Below are 20,775 nucleotides of genomic sequence, written 5' to 3'. Positions count from 1 at the left end.
TGCTGGTCACATCCCCCTCCCCCTCTATCCCAGAAGCCCTCCAAGTCTTAGACCCCAGTAACCCAACCTATATGTGTGGGGTGGAGTCCCCTATAATCTTCCACAGGCCCCATCCTTGTCTTGAGACACCCAAAGAAACCAGATCCATTCCCTGCCATCCACTAGCCTGTCATGGAAACATGAACCACGTAAAGTCTCCTCTGGGGGCTCCTGGCAGCCTGGGTGAGGCTGCCTGAATACTTTCTGCTGCTATATCACCTCACTCACTAGTGCTGGCCCCTCACTGAACACCAGGCCTCACTGCAAACACTTTATGAGAAGCTCAGCACCCGTCTGCTTTATTTTTCACAGGAAGAGTCAGGAATCAGTAAGTTCCCCAAGATGGGCCAACAAATATGGAGTAGAGTCAGACTTGAACTTACAGCCCCTGGTTAGGTTCTGTCCTTGTGGACTGTGCTCTGTACTGACAAGAGGTGACTTGCAAGTGGGAAAAGAAACTAAACTGCTAACACCCTTGAAGAGGCTCTACTCAGCTGGCTCTGGGACAAACAGAAAGGACCCTAAGCCCTGGGATTTGCTCTCCCAAGCCCAGGGCTATGTGAGAGAAGCAGATAGTATAAGAAATGGTGACCAGGGAAGAACAAAGGACTCTGGGATACCAGCCCTGAAAACCAAGCATCCCCACCCTGCTGGTATTGTAGCTTCTGTTCCAGAAAAGCTCTTCCATGCCCCATCCCCCACAGAGCTGTCCCTGGTCCCCATGACCTACCATCTTCCCAATTGTGTGCTGTCTTGCAAGATCTAGATTTTGTATAGCTGGTAACCATTAACAGGTTCCCAGCTTTGGAACGGCTGCAAAGCACCTTGGAGACACTCAGGCCTCCGGAGGAGCTACAGTTCTGCAGGTGGGGGCAAGGCAAGAAGCTCTCCTGACTCAGGCATGGCCAGTGCTGCCCTCCACCAGTATGCACTTAACATTCTCTCTCTTGCTCTCTCTCTCTCTCTCTCTCTCTCTCTCTCTCTCTCTCTCTCTCTGTGTGTGTGTGTGTGTGTGTGTGTGTGTGTGAGAGAGAGAGAGAGAGAGAGAGAGAGAGAGAGAGAGAGAGAAAGAGAGAGAGAGAGAGAGAGAAGCGAGAGAAAGAGAGAGAGGGATAAGGGAAGTTCAGAACCATCTCTCTGGTTGCACATCTTATAGTAGGACTGAGCTATTCAACTAGCTGGCTAACGAGTATATGGCCCTATCACTAACTCCTGCAGACCAGCACTGGCAGCTGGGCAAGCCACTACTGTCCCAGAGAACATGGGGACCTGAATCACCCAGGCATAGAAGGCAGCATGGAGAAGCATCCGTCATATAGTAAGGACTCAGTCAATAATGTGGTATAAAAAAATTGAGGGGCCGTCCTTCCTTTTCCCTACACTCAGCAACATATCTCAACATTTCTCCCTCTCCTGCTCAGTCCCTGCCTCTCTGTTGCCCCCTTCCCTCTCCCTCCATTCATTTGCCACATACACAGCTACACACACAGACATACACACACTAAGATGCACACACACACAGACACGCACACACACACCAGCACAGGCGGCTTAGAAAATCATAGCTGAATAAAAAAAAAAACTATTAAAAACATAGGCAAGAAGCTTCGATTTCTCTACAGACTATGACACAAATGACCAATAAAGGGAAAGAAAAAGTGCCCAAATCACTAGTCAGAGACATGCACCTTAAAACCACCCTGGTGTGAGACATCACCTCACACGAGCAAGAACGGCTAGTTCCAAAACCAGAACACATCAATGTCTTGAGTCCAGGGAGAAGCTGGAATCCACTGCTGTGGAGACTATGAAACCATGCACTGTCAGGGAGGTGGTCAAGAAGCTTCCTCAAAACATTAAACCTCGAGGGCTGGGGAGATGGCTCAGTCAGCAAAGTGTGTGTGTGTGTGTGTGGTGGTGGGGGTTCTGAATGCAAACTCCAAAACCCAAGAGAAAAGCATGGCATGGTGGCATATGTGTGCAATCCCATGACAGAGATCCAAATCCCTCATGCTCCGTAGCCAACCAGCCTTGTGTACCTGTGAGCACCAGGTTAATGAAAGATCCCATCTCAGAGAAACAAGTAGCTTCTGAAGAGTGCCTGGGTTGATCTCTGACCTCTACCTATGTGCAAGCACATGTGCACTCGAGTGTGTGTACACACACACACACACACACACATAAACACAGAATTAATGTGATCCAACAACTCTCCTTCTGAGTATGGGCTTCCAAGCTTTGACATCAGGGAGTGAAAGAGCTATCTGTCCAGTCATGCTCACAGCAGTAGCAAAAACATGTTCACAACAGCCATAGCAGGAAGGAGGAAACAGCCTATGCCCATCGACAGTGAATGGCTAAACAAAGCAGTGTGCTATACGACAGAATACTATCCAGCCTCTAAACAGAGGGAATTCTAACACATGGTAAGTAAGATTATCCAGATACGAGGGAATGAATATGATTCCACTTATTTGAAGCACCCAGAATGGTCAAGTTCATAGGACAGTGCCTTATAGCGGCTGGAGAGGAAGGGAGGGGGGAAGTTTACAATGTCCTAAGCGCGGCCTTTCAGATGGGTGGTTTGGGAGACAGCGAATGGTAACACTTGACTGTCCAGCAATGTGAATGTACTTACTGCCACTGACCGGAACCCACTAAAAAGGTCAAAATGGTCAACTTGATATGTTACTCAAATTTAATGGGGGAAAAAAAAAGCATATCTATGTTTATATCCCTGCCTTTTCCAGAGATATATCCAGAGTCTTGGACTAGGACTCCCAGGGTAAGGTCAACTTCCAGATCCAGACCTCTGCTGGTTAGCCAGCCCTCTGCTGGTTAGCTAACCTTCTGCTGGTTAGCCAGCCCTCTGCTGGTTAGCCAACCCTCTGCTGGTTAGCCAGCCCTCTGTTGGTTAGCTAGCCCTGTGCCCTGGCAGTGGGAACTGGTAACATTCCCTGGGGTGTCTGTTGACCATGAGCAGGGAAAAGGATAGAGGCATGGAATGCACCTCCTCATCAAGCAACTAAACAGCAAGAAGAAACTAAGCAAGGCAGCTACACCACGATCCACAAGCACGGGACTACTTTACTGTCATCAGTACTTAGAGGAGTTTCAGGAAAGTGCTAACACCTGCTGTTTTGGGGAACTGAGAAATAAGGTTTTTCTCACTTGTCCTTTCTAAGTTTCTTTTTTTCACATGTAACACTATTAAAACAATGAAATAAAGCAGCAAATATGTTAGAAGAGGAAAAGCCTATAACCTGCAGGGTTTCTGCCCAGTCTGTGTCCTCAGCCGAAGAAGGCGCCTGTCCAGAGTGTGCCAAGCTGCTAGGCATGGTGGCTCACACATAGCATCCCAGCACTCAGGAGACAAAGGCAGGTGGGTCTCTGAGTTCCAGGCCAGCCTGGTCTACATAGAGTTCCAGGCCAGCCAGTGCTACATAGTAAGACTTTGACTCAAAAGATAATAAAGCGAGCTGTACTGAGTGCCTTGGGATTCTATCTTCTTTCGGGCAGAGCAGTGTGCTGTAATAGTTGCTGAGTAAGCAAACACCAACCATTCACCAGGAAGAATGCTGAGAAACATGTGGAATCATCCAGATGCTGAGACCGAGTTAATCTCTCTCCTCTCTTTGTTCCTCAGTCACCTCCATCCTCAGCCACCTAGGTAGCCCTACCTGGCTACACACCTGTGTGCACACACACGCACACATGCACACGCACAGACACAAGAACACATGCACACATGCACACACGCATACATACACAGAAAGGCACAAGCACACACATACACATGCACACACAGACACGCACACACACACACATGCACACGCATAGACATAAGCACACATGCACTGCACACATACACATGCACACTCACAGACACAAGCACACGTGCACACACACATGCACACGCATAGACATAAGCACACATGCACTGCACACATACACATGCACACTCACAGATACAAGCACACGTGCACACACACATGCACACGCACAGACACAAGAACACACGCACATGCACACACACATACACACATAGAGACACAAGCACACGCATATACATGCACACACACACACACAAGAACACGCACACATGCACGCACACGCATGCCAGCATCATTGTAGAATCTTTATGAAAGAGGTCCAAATTACCAAGGTTTTACAACGCTACTAAAAATAGCCACTCCTCCTTCACTTAATAAGTCCACCATTCCTAATTTTTCTGCCCAAGTAAACTGAATTGAAATATTCCAGAAATACATTTTTTTACTGAGTCGAGAAACTTTGCTCCCCTCCTCTCCCATCATACCCTGCTCCCTGTTTTCTCCATCACCCGCTTCTCCTCTCCACCACTCCAGGTCTCCTCTGCCCCCCTGTCCTTTACCCCCTTTTTACATCTCAGACCAGGGAAGGAAGTCACAGTCACTTGAACTTGGCATGCATGCAAAATGGACCAATTTTTTTTAAGTGTTGGTAATTTTCAGGACAAATTATAGAGAGTTGGACTGGAACAGCTTTGAGAAGTGGGGTTTTATGAGTGGAAAATGGGCGTGTGCTGCATTTTCCCTCTGTGCCTGGGACAGTGCAGCTAACAGCACGGTTACCGCTGTTATCACATTATAATGTTATTATTAGCCATCGCAATCAGACAAAGCTTATTAACCCATTTAATTGAACCAGGCATTTAACATCCATGTGGCCTCATGGAAAGTGCCTGGCAAGCGTGCCACTGCAGCCTCAGAGTGTCTGAGCACCTCTCTGCCTGCCAGGTTCTGACAGGCCCACTGGGCTTTCCTCAGACCACTCCTGCCTGTGGTCTCTCTGGGAACTTTCTAGGGCACAATAGAAATGTTCACCACCCACTGCAGCCTCTCACGTACATACATGTTCATAGATGCGCAGGCACACAATCAAGGGTATTTCATATCAAAGTCCCCAACCCATTGAAAGTATGACCAAGGGTCCCCCCAACCCCAAGCTAGCATTCCTGTCGAGTCACTAAGGCTGCAGTGGGGACAGCCATACAATCCATGGTAAGCAGCAGACTGTTTCTGAGTTTCTTGGCTCTCCCATAGTCCAGAGCCCAGAAGAATGGATGCAGTACTCCCACAGCTCATCGTGATCCCGAGATTTCTCTAGCCCCTCAAGGCAGGGATACCCACTCAGTCAGGACTGAGAGGAACCTGGGAAGTCCGTGAGTAGGAGCAGAGACCTAGACTCCAGCCACTCAGCAACTACCATTTCTTGGGGAGCTTGCCAAGTTCTTTCTGTTAGGTCCCTGGAACATTAAACCCTTGGTTCTCTTGAAGCCTTTGAGTTTCCCACTGTAGAGCAAACCCTGGACCTTCCTGCTGCTTGCTGCATTGTCTACCACTAAGTACATGACACCAGTATGCATGGCTTGGCTGGAGGAGTGGGGGTGGAGGCTGTTGAACCAAAAGTACAAAATTCATCCCCTTCACATCCTCTTCATGACCTCCTACCCCTGCAGAATTTCTGAATGAGAAATCCTGGACTCCCCTGAGGTGTGGAGTTCCCACTGGCTGAGTTGGAATCCCTTCCCTCCTCGGAGATTACCTGAGTCCTAAGCAAATAGAGTATGGGAAGGCCCACCTTGCTGCCTCCTTAAGCCAGCACTGGAGTGACCACCAGAGACAGGACAATCACAAGAGATGAAAGCACACACTCTGGAGTCATACAGATCATTAGGATAACTCACAGCACTGTGGTGTTGGTGTTCACTGTCGTGTAACCTGTGGAGTGCCCAGGTCCATGTCTGCTGGGTGACCTGTGGAGTGTCCTGGTCTATGTCTGTAATATAAGGTGTTTGTCATCATGTCTATGACACTGTGGGCTCAAAATAAGCACTGAGTCTGTGTGCTGCCATGGCTCTCCTCCGGCAAGATCCTAAAGCCGTCATATCTCAGGCACCCAGCTCCTAAAGCCCAACCCCTCGGTCTACTCCCGTCCCCAGCTAATTCTGGAAGAAATGTCTACACAGAGAAAGAGTAAGGAAAAAAAAAACCAGGGAAAGTCAAGGGTAAACAGGCAAGAAGGAAGAAATCCAAGGGTAACTGGAGTTATCTGGGAAGACTTCGGGTAAGAGAGGGCATGCAATTGAGCCTTGAGGGATAGGCAGGTGTGGGAACAAGTGTGCAGTTGAGGTAGAACTGAGCCAGGCAAAGGGGAATCCCTGGAAGAGACAGAGAACAGAACTAGGAGGTTTAGATCCCAGGAGCCAACCTTGAATCCAGCCACCTCCAGGTCACTGCCCCCTTACAGACACTCAAGGCCCTCAAGGTCCTAATGCAATCCACTCCCCCTTATGGTTACCTACAGGGCCCCTCCCACTGTAAGCTCCATGTGACCTCACCAACAAACACCTCAGCCCTCTCCCAGACTCTAGCACACTCCCTTTCTGCCTGGAATACCCTTCACCTTTCATAGGTATGCACACACAGATGCGTATGCAGCGTCAGGTGCACGCACAAGCACGCTCACACGTGTCCCTTAACATACTTTTCAGAATTAAAAAAATGTGTACTTTTTTCCTGATCATGAAACACTATTAGTTCTTAACATCCGTAAAGTTTTAGAACGAGCGAGGACACACTTTGCCCCCAACCTATGATTTCCACAATTATGTTTCTCAATACAGATGTCTGTGGTATCACCGGCGGCTCCAGAAGCCACTTTTTTCACTCAGTTAAATACCAAGATGGCCCTTTGTCAACAGACTCTTTCTCCTAATGGCCACATGCACGGATTCACAGGAAGTCAGCCCATTTTCTCACCTTGAGCATGAGGTGAGTCCTCCTCCCCCTTCTCCTGTTTCTCCTGCAGTCACAGTGAGCATCCTCCTTCAGCATCTCCTGCTTTTGTCATTGGGCACGTACAAAAGCAAATCCACGTCACCTTATGATGAGGCTGCCCCTCTCTGTGTTGTCCAGTACAGACAAAGGGAACCCGTTCTCCAAACCCAGGCCAGCATGAGTTGTTTGTATCTATTGTTTCTGTTACCTAAAAGGGAGTGGAAAACTCATTGCTACTGTGTGTGTGTGTGTGTGTGTGTGTGTGTGTGTGTGTGTTTTAACACGGGTGGCATCATGCCCAGTGTATGTGCAGTTTTTCACAAGTAGCTTTTCACAATGGACAATTATCTCCCTCCTTTCCTGGCAAGAGTTGGTTTACAAAAAAAAAAAACATAAAAAAATAAAAAAAAAAAAAACCAAACCGCTCCACCCCACCCAAACATCAGCAGCTTTTTGGGGTGCCTCCGCCAGGTACCTCAGCTCCCACCTGCCAGCAGGTATCTTTGGTTACCCCTCCAAAAAAGTTGCCCTAACCCTGCCCGCTCAGCCACTTGTGCCTGCTCAACACACCCACTTGTACATAGCCAAGCCTCCATGTGGTTCTGCTGTACGGAAGCCCAAGGAAAGGCACCACCTAGGCCAAACCCTCTCTCTGCCTGGGCTGTAATTTCCTGATTAGACACCACAGTCACCACCCTCTCCTCACACACTGATTGCTTCCTGTGGCGCTCTCTCTCTCTCTCTCTCTCTCTCTCTGGCGGTCCTGGGGCTCCAAGACTAGACTTCAGAGGGCCCCACTAAGCACTGGGAATGGGCCAAGGAACTAGCCAAGCCAGGCCTGTGTAAGCCTCCCTCCCTCCCTCCCATCCAGGCAAGTTGTAGTCAGAAGGAATTGCAGCTTAAATTTTAACATTCAAGAAATAGTTTTAACGAGAAAGAAAAAGATCACTGTGCTCTACCAGAACAAAGGGGTACGTGTGTGGCCCGTGTTCAGATACCAAATGCCTGAGTGCTGATCTTGGCTACGTGGGCTTCACTTAGTGCCAGCCTGCTCACCTATAAAACAGGACTGAGGATCCCTCCGGAGGCTGCTGCACGCGAGGGGCTGAAGAGCCAGGTGTGCTGGTTGGACTGAGTCCTCCCTCGCTCGGACAACCCTTGAATAGACTACACTGCCTCTTGGAACCTCAGTTTTGCCACCTGCTTCATGGGAATCATGAGCATACCTGTGTCTGTGTGCTATGCTTAAACGTGTCCACGTTTAGGTGGCTAGTGAACAGAAGTACCAGCCAATAAAGGCAGAAAGCTGTACCTGTGGTCCAGGCCTGAGCTCCGCCTGGCTCCTCCTCCTCTGGCTCAGCATCAAGTTTGGAAGAGTTTTTTTTTTTTTTTTTAACCTCAGGCCCCAGTCCCAAGCCATGACTCAGTCTGGGGAGGGTCGGGGGAATGGTGGGGGGTTCTGTCCTGAGCCCCTCTCTCTTCTGAGGGCCATATCCACAGGCTTCAGTCAGTCCTGTTTCTTGGAGCTGAAAAACAAAGTTTTCATTCCCCTGTGGCCTCTTCCACTCTCCATGTTTGAGCCTACAGTTTCGTTTCACAAAAGCTAACCATGTTTGGTGCCACCGCCCTCCGGGATACTAGATATGGCTTCTGGTGTCAACTGGAGGCTTAATTCATATTTAATGAAGTCCTCTTGCTTGCTTGGTTGTTGTTTTGCTTTTGTTTTGTTTTGTTTTCAAGAGACAAGGCCTCTCAACATATCCCTGACTATCTTAGAACTCACTATGTAGACCAGGCTGATCTCAAACTTGGAGATCCACTTGCCTCTGCCCCCCAATTGCTTGGATTAAAGACATGCACCACCATGCCCAACCTTCTTAACAGTTCTCAGTTTAAAGAGAATCTTGTCTCTCTCTGTCTGTCTCTCTCTGTCTGTGTGTGTGTGTGTGTGTGTGTGTGTGTTTATGTGTGTCTGTCTATCTGTCTGCCTCCCTACCTATATCTCTATACCTTTATTTCTCTATTTCTCTATCTGTATCTTGGAACCAGGCACACTAGATACCTATATCCCAGAGGATCTTTAATATAATCTAAATAAAATCCAGGCACCTCATGATCTAATATATTACTTACTGGGCTCCATCAAAAAGTTCAATGTAGCAACTAAACCCTGGCAGTGGTAGCACACACCTTTAATCCAGCACTCAGGAGGTAGAGGCAAGTGGATCTCTGTGTGTTCAAGACCAGCCTGGTCTACAGAAGGAGTTCCAAGACAGTCAAGACTATCCAGAGAAACTCAATCTCAAAGAGAAAAAAAAAAAAGAAATTCCAATGATGACTGCTTGCCCTTCTCAGAGGACAGCAGAGATCCAATTCTCAGCCCAGAGGGACACTTTAGGTCTCCTCTCCGTCTCCACTTCCCTAACTGCTATCCAGCAGATGCACCAAGCCTACTGTCTACACAGTACCCTGTGCTTTGTCACTACCCTGGCTCTCCATCACAAAGGAGAATCAAGAGCTAGCCAAGACCCAGGAACGTGCACCCAGCCCTGCACAGCACGGTTCTTACAGACCCGACACACAAAGCTCTAATGAAACTAAAACAGCACACAGGAGAGGGTAGCACAGCCGACCAAGCGCAAAGAAATTCTCTCCAGGAAGAGTGCTCTAGAGACGGTGTGTCGGTCACACTGAATCCCCTCTTTTCTGTCCACAACTCCTGAGAAGGAATTCAGTCACCTCGGCCTCCTCGAGTCCTTGCAGGTGACAGAGCAGACCCGTGTGGGATACAGGACAGAGTGAGGAGCAGGCAACGATCCTGTGGCACTGAGACCCTTGCCTGTCAAAGGCCACTTTGCTTTACAAGGCCCCGTGTTGTCTTTGAAGACAGCATGGTGTGCTGTTGGTAGTGTCTAGTTACCGAGCTTCAGGGGGCTGATGGAAAATAGAGAATGGTCTTCACACCACTAGACTGCTGGTGAACTCAACGTCAGTCCAGGGGACAAAAACCCACCTCCTGCTTAGGGTCCACATCTTTCCTGCAAGACCCAGGGGGAGGGCCCCCAGCATGAGCAGAAGTCGCATGCAGGGACAGTCCTGTGTGATCTCAGGGCTTGGGGCAGGGAAGAGAGTCCTACTTTCTACAGCCAGGTCCGGGCAAGCAGAACTTCTTCTGTCCCAAGCAAATCAATCGAAGTTTTGGCCAAGCCTGTTTGAGTTGGTGAGAACCCAAGTAGGACTTACAAACTGCCAGTGTTTGTTCTGCAGACCAAGAGAGCCAAACAGAAAGGCTGCACTGGGACTCTCCGCCAAACAGCCATTGGTTTACTCTGCCAACAGGGCTGGATCAGCTCTGTGCTTAATCCTAGTTCTCTGCTCCCCAAAGCCTTGTTGCCCTTAAAGGTGGCTTACCAATGCACCCCCTATTAGATGATCCATGGACCCCACATCTGTTGACCAACCCACCTGGGACCTTGATCTCCAGATCTGAGCTTCTGTTTTCACACCCTGAACCGGTTCTATCTGGAGCTGCATTCACACGGGCCGGTGTAGGCTCTAAGATAGGCTCAGCTTCCTCCCTTCCGTCCACCTTACACCCTTACAAGCTGGAGGCAGGGGCAAAGGGGGCCAAGCCCCAGGAAACACTGGGCTGGCAACATCTTTCCTTGCCCTCTTCCATGTGTTCAGTTTGGTCCTTATAACCGGGCAGCTCCGTTCCACTGTCAGAGGCTGATCTGTGGCCTCAAAGACACAGACGCCCTGTCTGAAAAGCTGCACACTTTCCATCGGAACTTCCTGGGACAAGGTTTTCCAGTTTTCGTTCACTTCAAAATACCTGGGGAAATTCCCAAGGTTCCTGACAGGAGCAGGTGGGTGTGTTTACATGTTCCCATTGTCCTAGGGGAACATTTAGGGCCAACAATTAAGAGTCACTTGCTTTGCACTGGGTCCAAACTGGAGCCACTACCTGGAGCCTACCTGCCCTGGCTAAGGGGCTGCCCTTACCACAGCTGTTACTACTTGGAGCCTACCTGCTCTGGCTAAGGGGCTGCCCTTACCACAGCTGTTACTACTTGGAGCCTACCTGCTCTGGCTAAGGGGCTGCCCTTACCACAGCTGTTACTACCTGGAGTCTACCTGCCCTGGCTAAGGGGCTGCCCTTACCACAGCTGTTACTACCCGGAGCCTACCTGCCCTGGCTAAGGGGCTGCCCTTACCACAGCAGCTTCAAGTTCTTCACCGGCACAAAAACCTCAAGCTCCTCCTCCCACCACCACAGGGACACAGATGTTCAACTTTCCTCAGGCCCATGCCTGTGCATCAACACAAAGCCCTCCAATCCAGAAGAAAGACTGATGTCCGCCATCCCACGGGCCCCCGTGGTAGGACACTGTGACCCTTGGAGCTATTTCTCCCCACCTTTGCTCTCGGCGTTCTCACCATATCCTTGGGAGGTAGATGTCTGCACATGGGAATGATCTGAAGCCCTTAAAAGAAGGCACTTCCTGCATCCAAACAGGAGACTGGCTAGAATGCCGACTGCGGTGGGGAACTACAAGAGTGGACTCTGAACTCCACCACAGAAGCTCCAGCCCACAGCATGGCTCACTGAGCACTGGTCCATATGGAAATCAAACCCATGAGGAAAGGTTCCTTCTCCTGTCCTTGTCCCCTGGCCTCAGGGCACCACAACTCAAGCCAGAGCCCATTGGCTAACCCTAGGGCTCTTCATCCTGATGCTCTTCCTCCTGTTTCTTCTTGGTCCTGGCCTCAGCGGGTGGTTGGGGGCTTCTGTACCCTGCTGTGGGTACCAATCTCCCTCCATGGTTTTTCTCAGAACCTACCTCCCTCCCTGTTTAAGATGACACAGCCTAAGTCACAGGGCTCAGACATAGACCACAGCAATGAGAAGAGAGTGGACACTACAGGGACTAACCTGGCCCAATCAAGAGCAAGAGGTCTTGCTGGCCTGGCCTGGCCCTGGGACTCTTCAGATGGCATTCTCGTGATTATGCACTTTCCCCTCCAAGTGACATTTGGACAGTAGGGACACAGAAAATGCCACCATGTTCATAAAGAATCTTTTTGTTTGTTTGGTTGGTTGGTTTTTCGAGACAGGGTTTCTCTGTGTAACTCCGGCTGTCCTGGAACTCACTCTGTAGACCAGGCTGGCCTCAAACTCAGAAATCCGCCTGCCTCTGCTTCCCAAGTGCTGGGATTAAAGGCATGCGCCACCACCGCCCTGCGTTCATAAAGAATCTTAACTAAGCACAGGAGGGGAAAAGTCTGGAGAGCTACTGCTGTCTCTCTAGACTCCAAAAGGAGATATCCTAACATGGCCAGTAGGAGGCTCTCCTGGGCAGAACTTCCTGATAGAACCTTTCTGATCATATCACATGCCTTGGCATAAACTTTGGGGAAATCAACATGGACTTCCAAAGAAGGGACTCTCCAGCAGCAGGTCTCTGTAGGCCAGGGTGCCTGCCCAGGTCAGCCTTCACGGGTCAGCCTGACACCTGCACTCATCAGCCTTCAGGTGTCATCAGCAGGACTGTGACGGACAGCTGCTGGCTGTTGTTGGTCTGTGGCCCCACGCAGCTTTCCCAGGAGTTCGTGGGCCCTTGCTGTTGGGCTAAGGGAGGCTGCAGGGAATAGACATTAGCCAGGCAGCTCTTGAACCTTACTCTTCCCATAACAGTGTCTGAGCAGCACACAGTCTGCAGGGTCGTAAGCCCTGGGAAACCAACTTTCATGAGCAAAAGTAAGGACATGCCAACATCAACATTACAGCAAGCATGAGAAACCACCCCTGAAGGCTTGTGTTTAATGGAACTGTCATAGTCTTCGAGGCCACGCACTCCTAACAACCTCTAACTTCCTCCCAAGGTACTGGACGAGCTCTCTTTGGGCATGTCTTCAAGCATTAGATTCAGCACGTTCGCAATCTCATAGTAGAACACCTGGAGCCTGGAAAGTAGAGCAGGAGAGAAAAACCTGAGGAGAAGCAGGCTCCATACCACCCTCCTCTCCACACACTACACACTGGCACGCCGAAGTCGCCATACCCACAGGTGTGTGTGGGATCGGAAGAGAACAAAGACTTCACGTAGGTTGGAATCCTGCATCTGTCACTCTGCTGAGGGCCCCTGGCATACGTGAAAACTCATCACCTGGGCTCTAAAGCAGGAAGAGGTGGACTATTCTTGGACCCAATGTGGACATTCCCTGGTCCTCTCCTTTTCGGCTACTCCAGTCTCTGAAGGATTTCCAGAAGGATTGCATCCAGAAGTCAGGCTTGTACTGTCTGCTCCTGCTCAGAAGCCCACAGTAGCTCCCTAAGTGGCCGAAGCTCTTCAGCTGCCAGTCAAAACCTCAACTAGCTGACCCTGAGACTAAGACCTGGATCAGGTATCTCTTGTCATTTAACTGGCCCAGTGGCTCCTTGGGTAACAGGCAGGAAAGGGGTGGATTCTCATTTAAAGTCACATGGGAATACAGTGGCAGAGCTAGCGTCCCCTGCATTTGACGTATTGCCCCATCCCACCAGGACCACCACATATACACTCCCTGACCCCTGGAAAGGGGACAGCAAGGGGTTAGCAAGCAGAGGCCTGGAGGGATAAAGGATCTGGTTACAACTGAATACAAATAAAAGAGAACCAGGAGGGCCTGCAGAGTCCCTTGTACCACAGGTCCATTCACACAGCAGCCCAGCACACATGGGATTCTGGACTCTCAGGAAAGGCCTTAGTGTACCCATCTGTCCTGCACCTTGGTCAGCAACCCTTCAACTTCCTGGAGTCTACCACATGCCCCGACCTTGAAGAAGCCACGAGGACCAGGAACTCACTTGCTGACAACAGTGTCCTGGTTATCCAGAGTGGACAAGTAGACATCGATGAAAGGGAGGCTCGTGCTGAAGTCATCCAGGACCATGGGGTCTGTGTGCCGCAGGGTCTTCTTGAAGTCTTCCACCATCTCAACGAAGTTCTTGCCACCAGTTACCTAGAGGCGGAAACAGTGAGAGAGAGATGGGTGAGAACAGCCAAGGTACACAGAGACCTGAGAACCATTCCCAAGAGTCACCAGCCCAGACCCCACAAGGATGACGGAGTCTCATGGGCCACCATCCTTGCTATGAGACCAAAGGGACAAGAAAATGTCTAAGGGTGACTCTGGGTGACCTCCCCCAACCCTGAACAAACCTTGGGCATAGCCAGACTGGCAGGCATCTCTGATTCAGAAAAGAGGCCAAGGGCAGGGGTGGCGGGATGCTCTGACAGACAAGAGACCCAACAGGAATCCCAAGTCAGACTAAGAACACGGGACAGAAAGGAAAAGTGCTGCCCACATGGCTGCACGCTTGGGACTTCGAGCCCATTGAGCTTATTGTTGTCCTGGCTTAGGTGTGTGGGATGTAAGAGAGTGATTCCCTGACAGCACCCTCATCTATATAATGGCCTGGAGTTGAGCTGCCAGGTACCAGACGAGCCCTCCATGAGAAGCTGCAGCACAAGTGAGCCCACCCGATGGACCCCACAGTAGAGAGCTATCCGCTAAGTAGAGAACTTTAGAAATGCAGTACTCACTCACCCAAATTATTTAGAGAAAGACAAACGCAGAGAGCAAAGCTTGGCTCCAGAGGCTACAGGGGAAAAGCCTGCTTTACCTAAAGCCAGGCATGCCTAAGCCCACCCACCCTCTATTTGAGTCCTCCTGGGCATGCCATTAGCCCTCACTGTGCCTCTGTGTCTGGTGTGCCATCCTACCGACAGGACCACCTACCTGTGTGTTCATCAGTCTGTTGACCTCCTCCTGCTGGCGTTTCAGGATTATCTGCTTCTCCTCCATAATCGCCAAGTTTCTCTCCAACGTCAGATCCCGCTCAAACTTTTTGATGGAGTCCTAACACGGCAGAAGTCAAGATTGTGTCCCCTATACCCGTCCCATCCCAAGCCCTTCCCCTTGCCTAGCTTGCCCTGCTACTCAGGCCTCAGCAGAAAAGCCCACTCCACACAGGGCCAGCCCCCAACTCCAGCTGCCGCCTACAACGGTTTCTTAAGTTCCACTGGTCTGCTGCCCTCCATCATGAGGCGATGAACTTGTAGGCTTGGGTACCCATGAGAGGGGGCCATTTCGTTACCTCTACACCACTTCATAAGACACAATTCCAGCTTGTCCAAGAAACCTGGCCATACCTGTCACTCCTAACCTGAGCCATGGGTACACACACGTACACACGCACACACGCACGTACGCACATATTACACGTCCTCACCTCCGTGTGCATGATCATCACACCCACAAACATGTTGAGGAAGATGAAGGAGGCAAGCAAGATGAAGAGGATGGTAAAAGCCCGGCTTATAGTAAATTTCCGCTTGTCCAGCTCCTCCTGCAGGTTTGTCCAGCCATCAACCTGGTCAGGCAAGACAAGGTATACTGAGTACCAAGGCCCAGCAAAATAGGTTTTCATATCACTTATGCCAGGGTAGCACTGACCCCACTGAGGCCAACTCAGCCTCCATTCCAGTCCTTCAGCACCTCCTCATTCACTGGCTATCCTGTCTACACAGAGGCTCAGAAATGTAGGGTGCCATTAGGTGAGGGCCAGCATGCCTATGGGAGTCTCTTCTCTCAAGGTCTCCCATTTTCTCCTAAAAGGCACGGCCTATTTCCAGGTCCGTTTTTGAAGGAAAAAAAAAAAACAAGACACATATATATTTTTAAAATATCTCTCTTTATATTATTCAAAAGTTTAGAGCTTGAGGCTTGGGCTTTGCTTATTCTGGGTGGATTTGTGACAGCTTAGGGGGTTTTTGTTTTGTTTTGTTTTGTTTTAAAACAAGCTGTATGCTATGGACTCTATTTATAACTTAAGGTTAATCCAAATTAAGTATCATTTGAGAAGGTTTTCAAGTTTTATTACCCTGTACAACACATGGAATGGCTTATAAAATCACGGAATTATAGAAAGAAACAGAACACACTGGCTTCTGACCAGTCCTAGCAAGCCAAGTCCCAGCTCTCCTGTACCCAAGTAGTAAGCACCTGAACATGGAGAAGGTCCCAGGGAGGCCCAGCCTGAACACTTGCTCTCCCTTCCTGGACAGTCCCTTCTTCAGATTCCAACCCTACCAGGGTTTCCAAGCACAGTACCGTGGCCAAACTGAAGAGAGTGAAGAAAGCTGCAGCCAGGTTCCCCCAGTTTTCCAGGTCGCCTCTCTCCGTCATGCCAAACAGGCAGAATCCCAGGATCGCGAACACAAACATGAGGAGGAAGAGCAGTGTCAGCACAGAGGCCACAGTGTAGACCGTCTCCCCCACAGCAATGATGAGCGTCTGCAAGGCAGGGAGACCAAGGCTGGATAACAGCTTCTGCTTAACCCACTCCAGAACATATGGGGCCATCCTCCCCAGCTCACAGCTACCCTCAGGACCTCAAGCTATGCCTGGTACATAGTAGATGTTAAATAAGTATCAGCAGGATGAATGAGTGAATGAGTGAAATGAATGAATGAGTGGATGATCAGAATTGGGCCCAGACTGAGGGCTGTACCAGTCTCACAGTGGCACCCATCTTGTGTCATGGGCTAACTGTACACACTACGTCAGGTCTGGGTCGCCTTTTCCTCAGCCCCACTGATCTCGCTGCTTGAATCCAGTCTGACTCTGTGGTCATCCCTGGATACTGCATTTGGGCTTCTCAGCTAAGAGCTCGTCCTAAATGTTCATCCCCCCAAGTCTAGGAGGAGTAGGGACACCACCATGTACCTGAGGATAGAGAGAGCCAAGAGGAAGTGGCTCCCCACTCTTTCTGGGCCTGGCCTCACAGGCAGCTCCCCATCCCATGACCTGAATCTCCCTCCTGTAAAACAGGTAACTACCTCGCCCTGCCCCCCTTGTCCAGCCCTGGAGAGCCAAATGCATTCATCGTTCAGCTGCCGTGTCTTAAGATTTTTCACTGAGTAAGTGCTTTGTGAACATTGAGCTACTAAGAATGTTTTCATAGACTGTGGTGGTTTAAATTAGAATGGCCTAGACAGGCATGGTGAGGCGTGGCTTTAATCCCAGCACTCTAGAGGAAGATCTCCAAGAGTTCAAGTCAACCTGAGAAACCCTGTCTCAAAAAAAAAATTACATACATATATACATACATACATACATACATACATACATGCATACAATATATATACATATTTATTATATATATGTATTATATACATATATGTGCATGTATATAATTTTTTGAGACAGGGTTTTTTTGTTTGTTTTTGTTTTCTTTTGTTTTGTTTATTGAGACAGGGCTTCTCTGTGTAGCCCTGGCTGTCCCGGAACTCACTCTGTAGACCAGGCTAGCCTCAAACTCTCGAACTCAGAAATCCCCCTGCCTCTGCCTCCCAAGTGCTGGGATTAAAGGCGTGAGCCACCACTGCCCAGCTGAGACAGGGTTTTTTTTAGAATGAATATATATATATATATATTCACCAGGGAAGAAAACTCTTTGAAAGGATTAGAAGGATTAAGAGGCATGGCCTTGCTGAAGAGGTATTTCACTGGGGATGGGCTTTGAGGTTTCAAAATCCCAAACAAGAATCTCTCTTTCTGCCTATAGATCAGGATGTAGCTCTCAACTTCTCCAGTACCATGTGTGCTGTTGCCATGTTCTCCACCATGATGATAACAGACTAACCCTCTGAAACTGTAAGCAAGTCCCCAGTTCAATGTTTTCTTTTTATAAGAGTTGTCTTGGTCATGGTATCTCTTCATAACAATAGAACATTGACTAAGACAGAAGTTGATGCCGGGCAGTGGTGGTGCACTCCTTTAATCACAACACTTGGAAGGCAAAGGCAGGTGGATGTCTGAGTTCGAGGCCAGCCTGGTCGACACAGCAAGTTCTAGGACAGTCAGGGCTACAAAAAGATATCTGCCAAAAAAAAAAGACAAAAGTTGGTACCAGGGACTGGGGTACTGTTGTGACAGGCCTGATCATACTGGTTTATGGAGGAATATGGAAGACTTTGGGACTTTGGACTGGAAAAAATGGTTTGACACTTTAAGTGGGGTTTGATGGGCAGTCTTATTAGGATCATGGAAGGCAGTCTGAGAGCAATTTGAACTATGGAGGCCCAGCTCAAGAAATTCCAGAGGGAAAGAATATTAATAAATGGCCTACAACCCCTTCTTTTACTATTTTGGCAAAGAATATGGCTTCTTTTTTGCCTTTGTCCTAATATTCTGACTGAGGCTAAATTAAAAAGGGAAGGCAGAGTAGTGGGGAGTGGGGTGGTTGAAAAAAATGGCCACATTAATCTCCTTGACAGAGGCGATTTCAAGACTGTCTACTATTGAGTGTGCCATATGGTTACTAGTAGTCACTCTTAGGAAGATCTGTAATGAAAAGCAGCAGATGGGGGAGGAGAAATACAAAATGCACAGTCTGAAGAAAACGGAGCACCAGCAAGTGCAATGGAGCTGAGCTTAGTGCTCGGGAAGATAAGACGTTTAAAGAAAAGCCTGGTGCTAAATGGAATAAAGGGAGCGGTGACCTCGGGACGAGACCCTGGCTAGATAAGCTTCTAACCTGTGGGGAAAAAAAAGAGAAAAGCTTTGACAGTGAAGGAAACCATTGGAAACAGGAAGCTGAGGGGCTGGAGAGATGGCTCAGTGGTTAAGAGTACCAACTGCCCTTCCACAGGTCCTGAGTTCAATTCCCAGCAACCTCATGGTGGCTCACACTATCTGTAATGGGATCCAATGCCCTCTTCTGGTGTGTCTGAAAAAAAAGGCTACTCATATAAACATAACAAATACATCTTTTTTAAAAAAGAAAGCAAGAAGCTGATCAAATGTATTTGAACAAGGAGGCCATGTTCCAGCTCCACCAGGCAGCAGAGCTTGGCAGCTTCAGCCCCATGGTTCTGTCTTTAGAGACAAGGCTACAAGAAAGGGGTTATAGAATCTTCCTCCGCAGGCAAGGAAAGCTACTGAAGCCAGGCATGTGTCAGAAGTGTCCCTGCATGGAGGCCCAGAGAGGCCATTGTATGAAGAAAGGCCATTGAAGATGAGGCCTGAATAGCCGTGGAGACTCCAAGATGTTGGAGATGCCAAAGCCATGCAATACCTGCCAAGAAGAGCTCCTAACAAAGTGTAGGACCAGCCCAAAAGAGAAAACGGTGTTGCAGTCATCAAAGCTGAAAAGAGTTGGAGATCTGAAGAACCTTTGCCATCAGACGTAGAGATGCAGAGTTTGGAGTTCACCCGGCTGGTTTTTGGTCTTGCTTTGGCCCAGTATTTCCTCAGTCTGCTCCTTTTCCTCCCTTTTGGAATGGTGATTATATCCTGTGTCATTGTATGTTGCAAGTATGTGATCTGCCCTTTCAACTTTGCTTTGACTGAGAGTATAGAGTTAAGAGTTTGCCGTGAGTCTCAGATGAGACCTTGAACTTTGGAGTTTTAAACAATGTTGAGGCTGTGATGGACTGTAAGGACTTTGAAGTTGGACTGAATACATTTTTGTATTATAATACAAGCCTATGGGAACCAGGAAGTGAAATGTAGTAGTTTGAATAAGAAAGTACCTCATAAGTTCATATATTTGAATATTTAGTCACCAGGGAGAGAAACCCTTTGAAAGGATTAGAAGGATCGGGAGGTGTGGCTTTGTTGGAGAAAGTAAAGCCCATGTCAGGAAGTCTCTCTTTTTGCCTGTTGATCAGAAGGTAGCTCTGAGCTAATTCTCTAGCATCGTGCCTGCCGTACCTGTTGCCATGTTCCTGCCTTGATAATGGACTAACTCTCTGAAACTGTAAGCCACTCACCAATTAAATGCTTTCTTTTATAAGTATTGCCTTGGTTATGGTGTCTCTTCACATCAATAGAACAATGGCTAAGACATAATTTCAAAGTAGTAGGCTAGTATCAGGATGAAGGGTCACAGGCTTAGAGAACCAGCTCATTCTGGCCACAGTACAATACACTGACAGAATGAGGAGTGATTAGTAAACTCTTTCCCTGATGCCACCACCTCCAACCACCAGTGTCTCTGAGTACAGTGACCCTTAAGACTGGCTTAGCACTAGGAAGGCATCTTGGAGCTGAACACAGAGGGGTAAGGGCTGAATCATGGGGATATTCTAGACCGTAGAAAGATCAACTCAGAGAAATATGCTGCTCTACATCCCCCTGGGGAATAAGCCTAATGCTTCCAGAGTCATTCTGAAAGAACTGGGAGGTTTGTAATTGCCTGTCTCCTTGCTAGGCAGGCACAGGACTTTTCATGCTGTTATGGACTTCCTCCCACAGTCTCATGCCTTTGGGCTTAATAACTGGCTGGTTGGCTTTTTTTTGAAGTGGCCATCTCCTAAGATCTTCACACATCCCTATCCCTTCCTTCCAGGAAGCACTGTAGCACCTGGCTCTAGCCTACGAACAAGGTGTCTGAAGCAAAAACTTGTTGAGACTTGGTGTTCCCTTAGAGCATTTCCTCTGGTGCTGAGGACTTCTGTTCTGCTTTCTCAGCTGGCTAGGACTCCTCATTGCAAGAACCCAGTCAAAGGCTGGAAGTAGCAGGAATGAAGAGCTATAGACAAGTCCATAACTATTCAGGTCTTGTGTCTTAGAGTTTTACTGCTGTGAACAGACACCATGCCCAAGGCAAGTCTCAAAAATGACAATATTTAATTGGGGTTGGCTTACAGGTTCAGAAGTTCAGTCCACTATCATCAAGGTGGAAGCATGGCAGTGTCCAGGCAGGCATGGTGCAGGCGGAGCTGAGAGTTCTGCATGTTCATCTGAAGGCTGCTAACAGAACACTGACTTCCAGGCAGCAGGGATGAGGGTCTTATAGCCCACACCCACAGTGACACACCCACTCCAACAAGGCCACACCCACTCCAACAAGGCCACACCC

The 20,775-nt window shown here is 48.9% G+C and overlaps 1 protein-coding gene across 4 annotated transcripts in view; it reads right to left on the bottom strand.

Moving 5' to 3' along the window:
• Window positions 1-12,644: 12,644 nt before the first annotated feature.
• Catsper3 (cation channel sperm associated 3) overlaps window positions 12,645-20,775 on the bottom strand; it is a 26,215-nt gene continuing 18,084 nt past the window's right edge. For all 4 annotated transcript variants that reach the window (XM_028772090.1, XM_028772088.1, XM_028772089.1 and 1 more), the window contains exons 4-8: window positions 16,020-16,202; window positions 15,139-15,279; window positions 14,646-14,765; window positions 13,711-13,865; window positions 12,645-12,827 (exon numbers count right to left, since the gene is read on the bottom strand). In XM_028772090.1, the coding sequence (XP_028627923.1) occupies window positions 12,731-12,827; window positions 13,711-13,865; window positions 14,646-14,765; window positions 15,139-15,279; window positions 16,020-16,202 (696 nt within the window). In that variant the 3' untranslated portion in view covers window positions 12,645-12,730. The remainder of the gene's footprint in view (window positions 12,828-13,710; window positions 13,866-14,645; window positions 14,766-15,138; window positions 15,280-16,019; window positions 16,203-20,775) is intronic.

The sequence above is a fragment of the Grammomys surdaster genome, unplaced genomic scaffold (assembly GCF_004785775.1).
Source record: "Grammomys surdaster isolate TR1022 unplaced genomic scaffold, NIH_TR_1.0 211, whole genome shotgun sequence".
In the NCBI taxonomy this organism is placed as follows: Eukaryota; Metazoa; Chordata; class Mammalia; order Rodentia; family Muridae; genus Grammomys; species Grammomys surdaster.
Note: the sequence above shows the minus strand (reverse complement) of the source record. Positions and strands in the feature narration are given on the sequence as shown.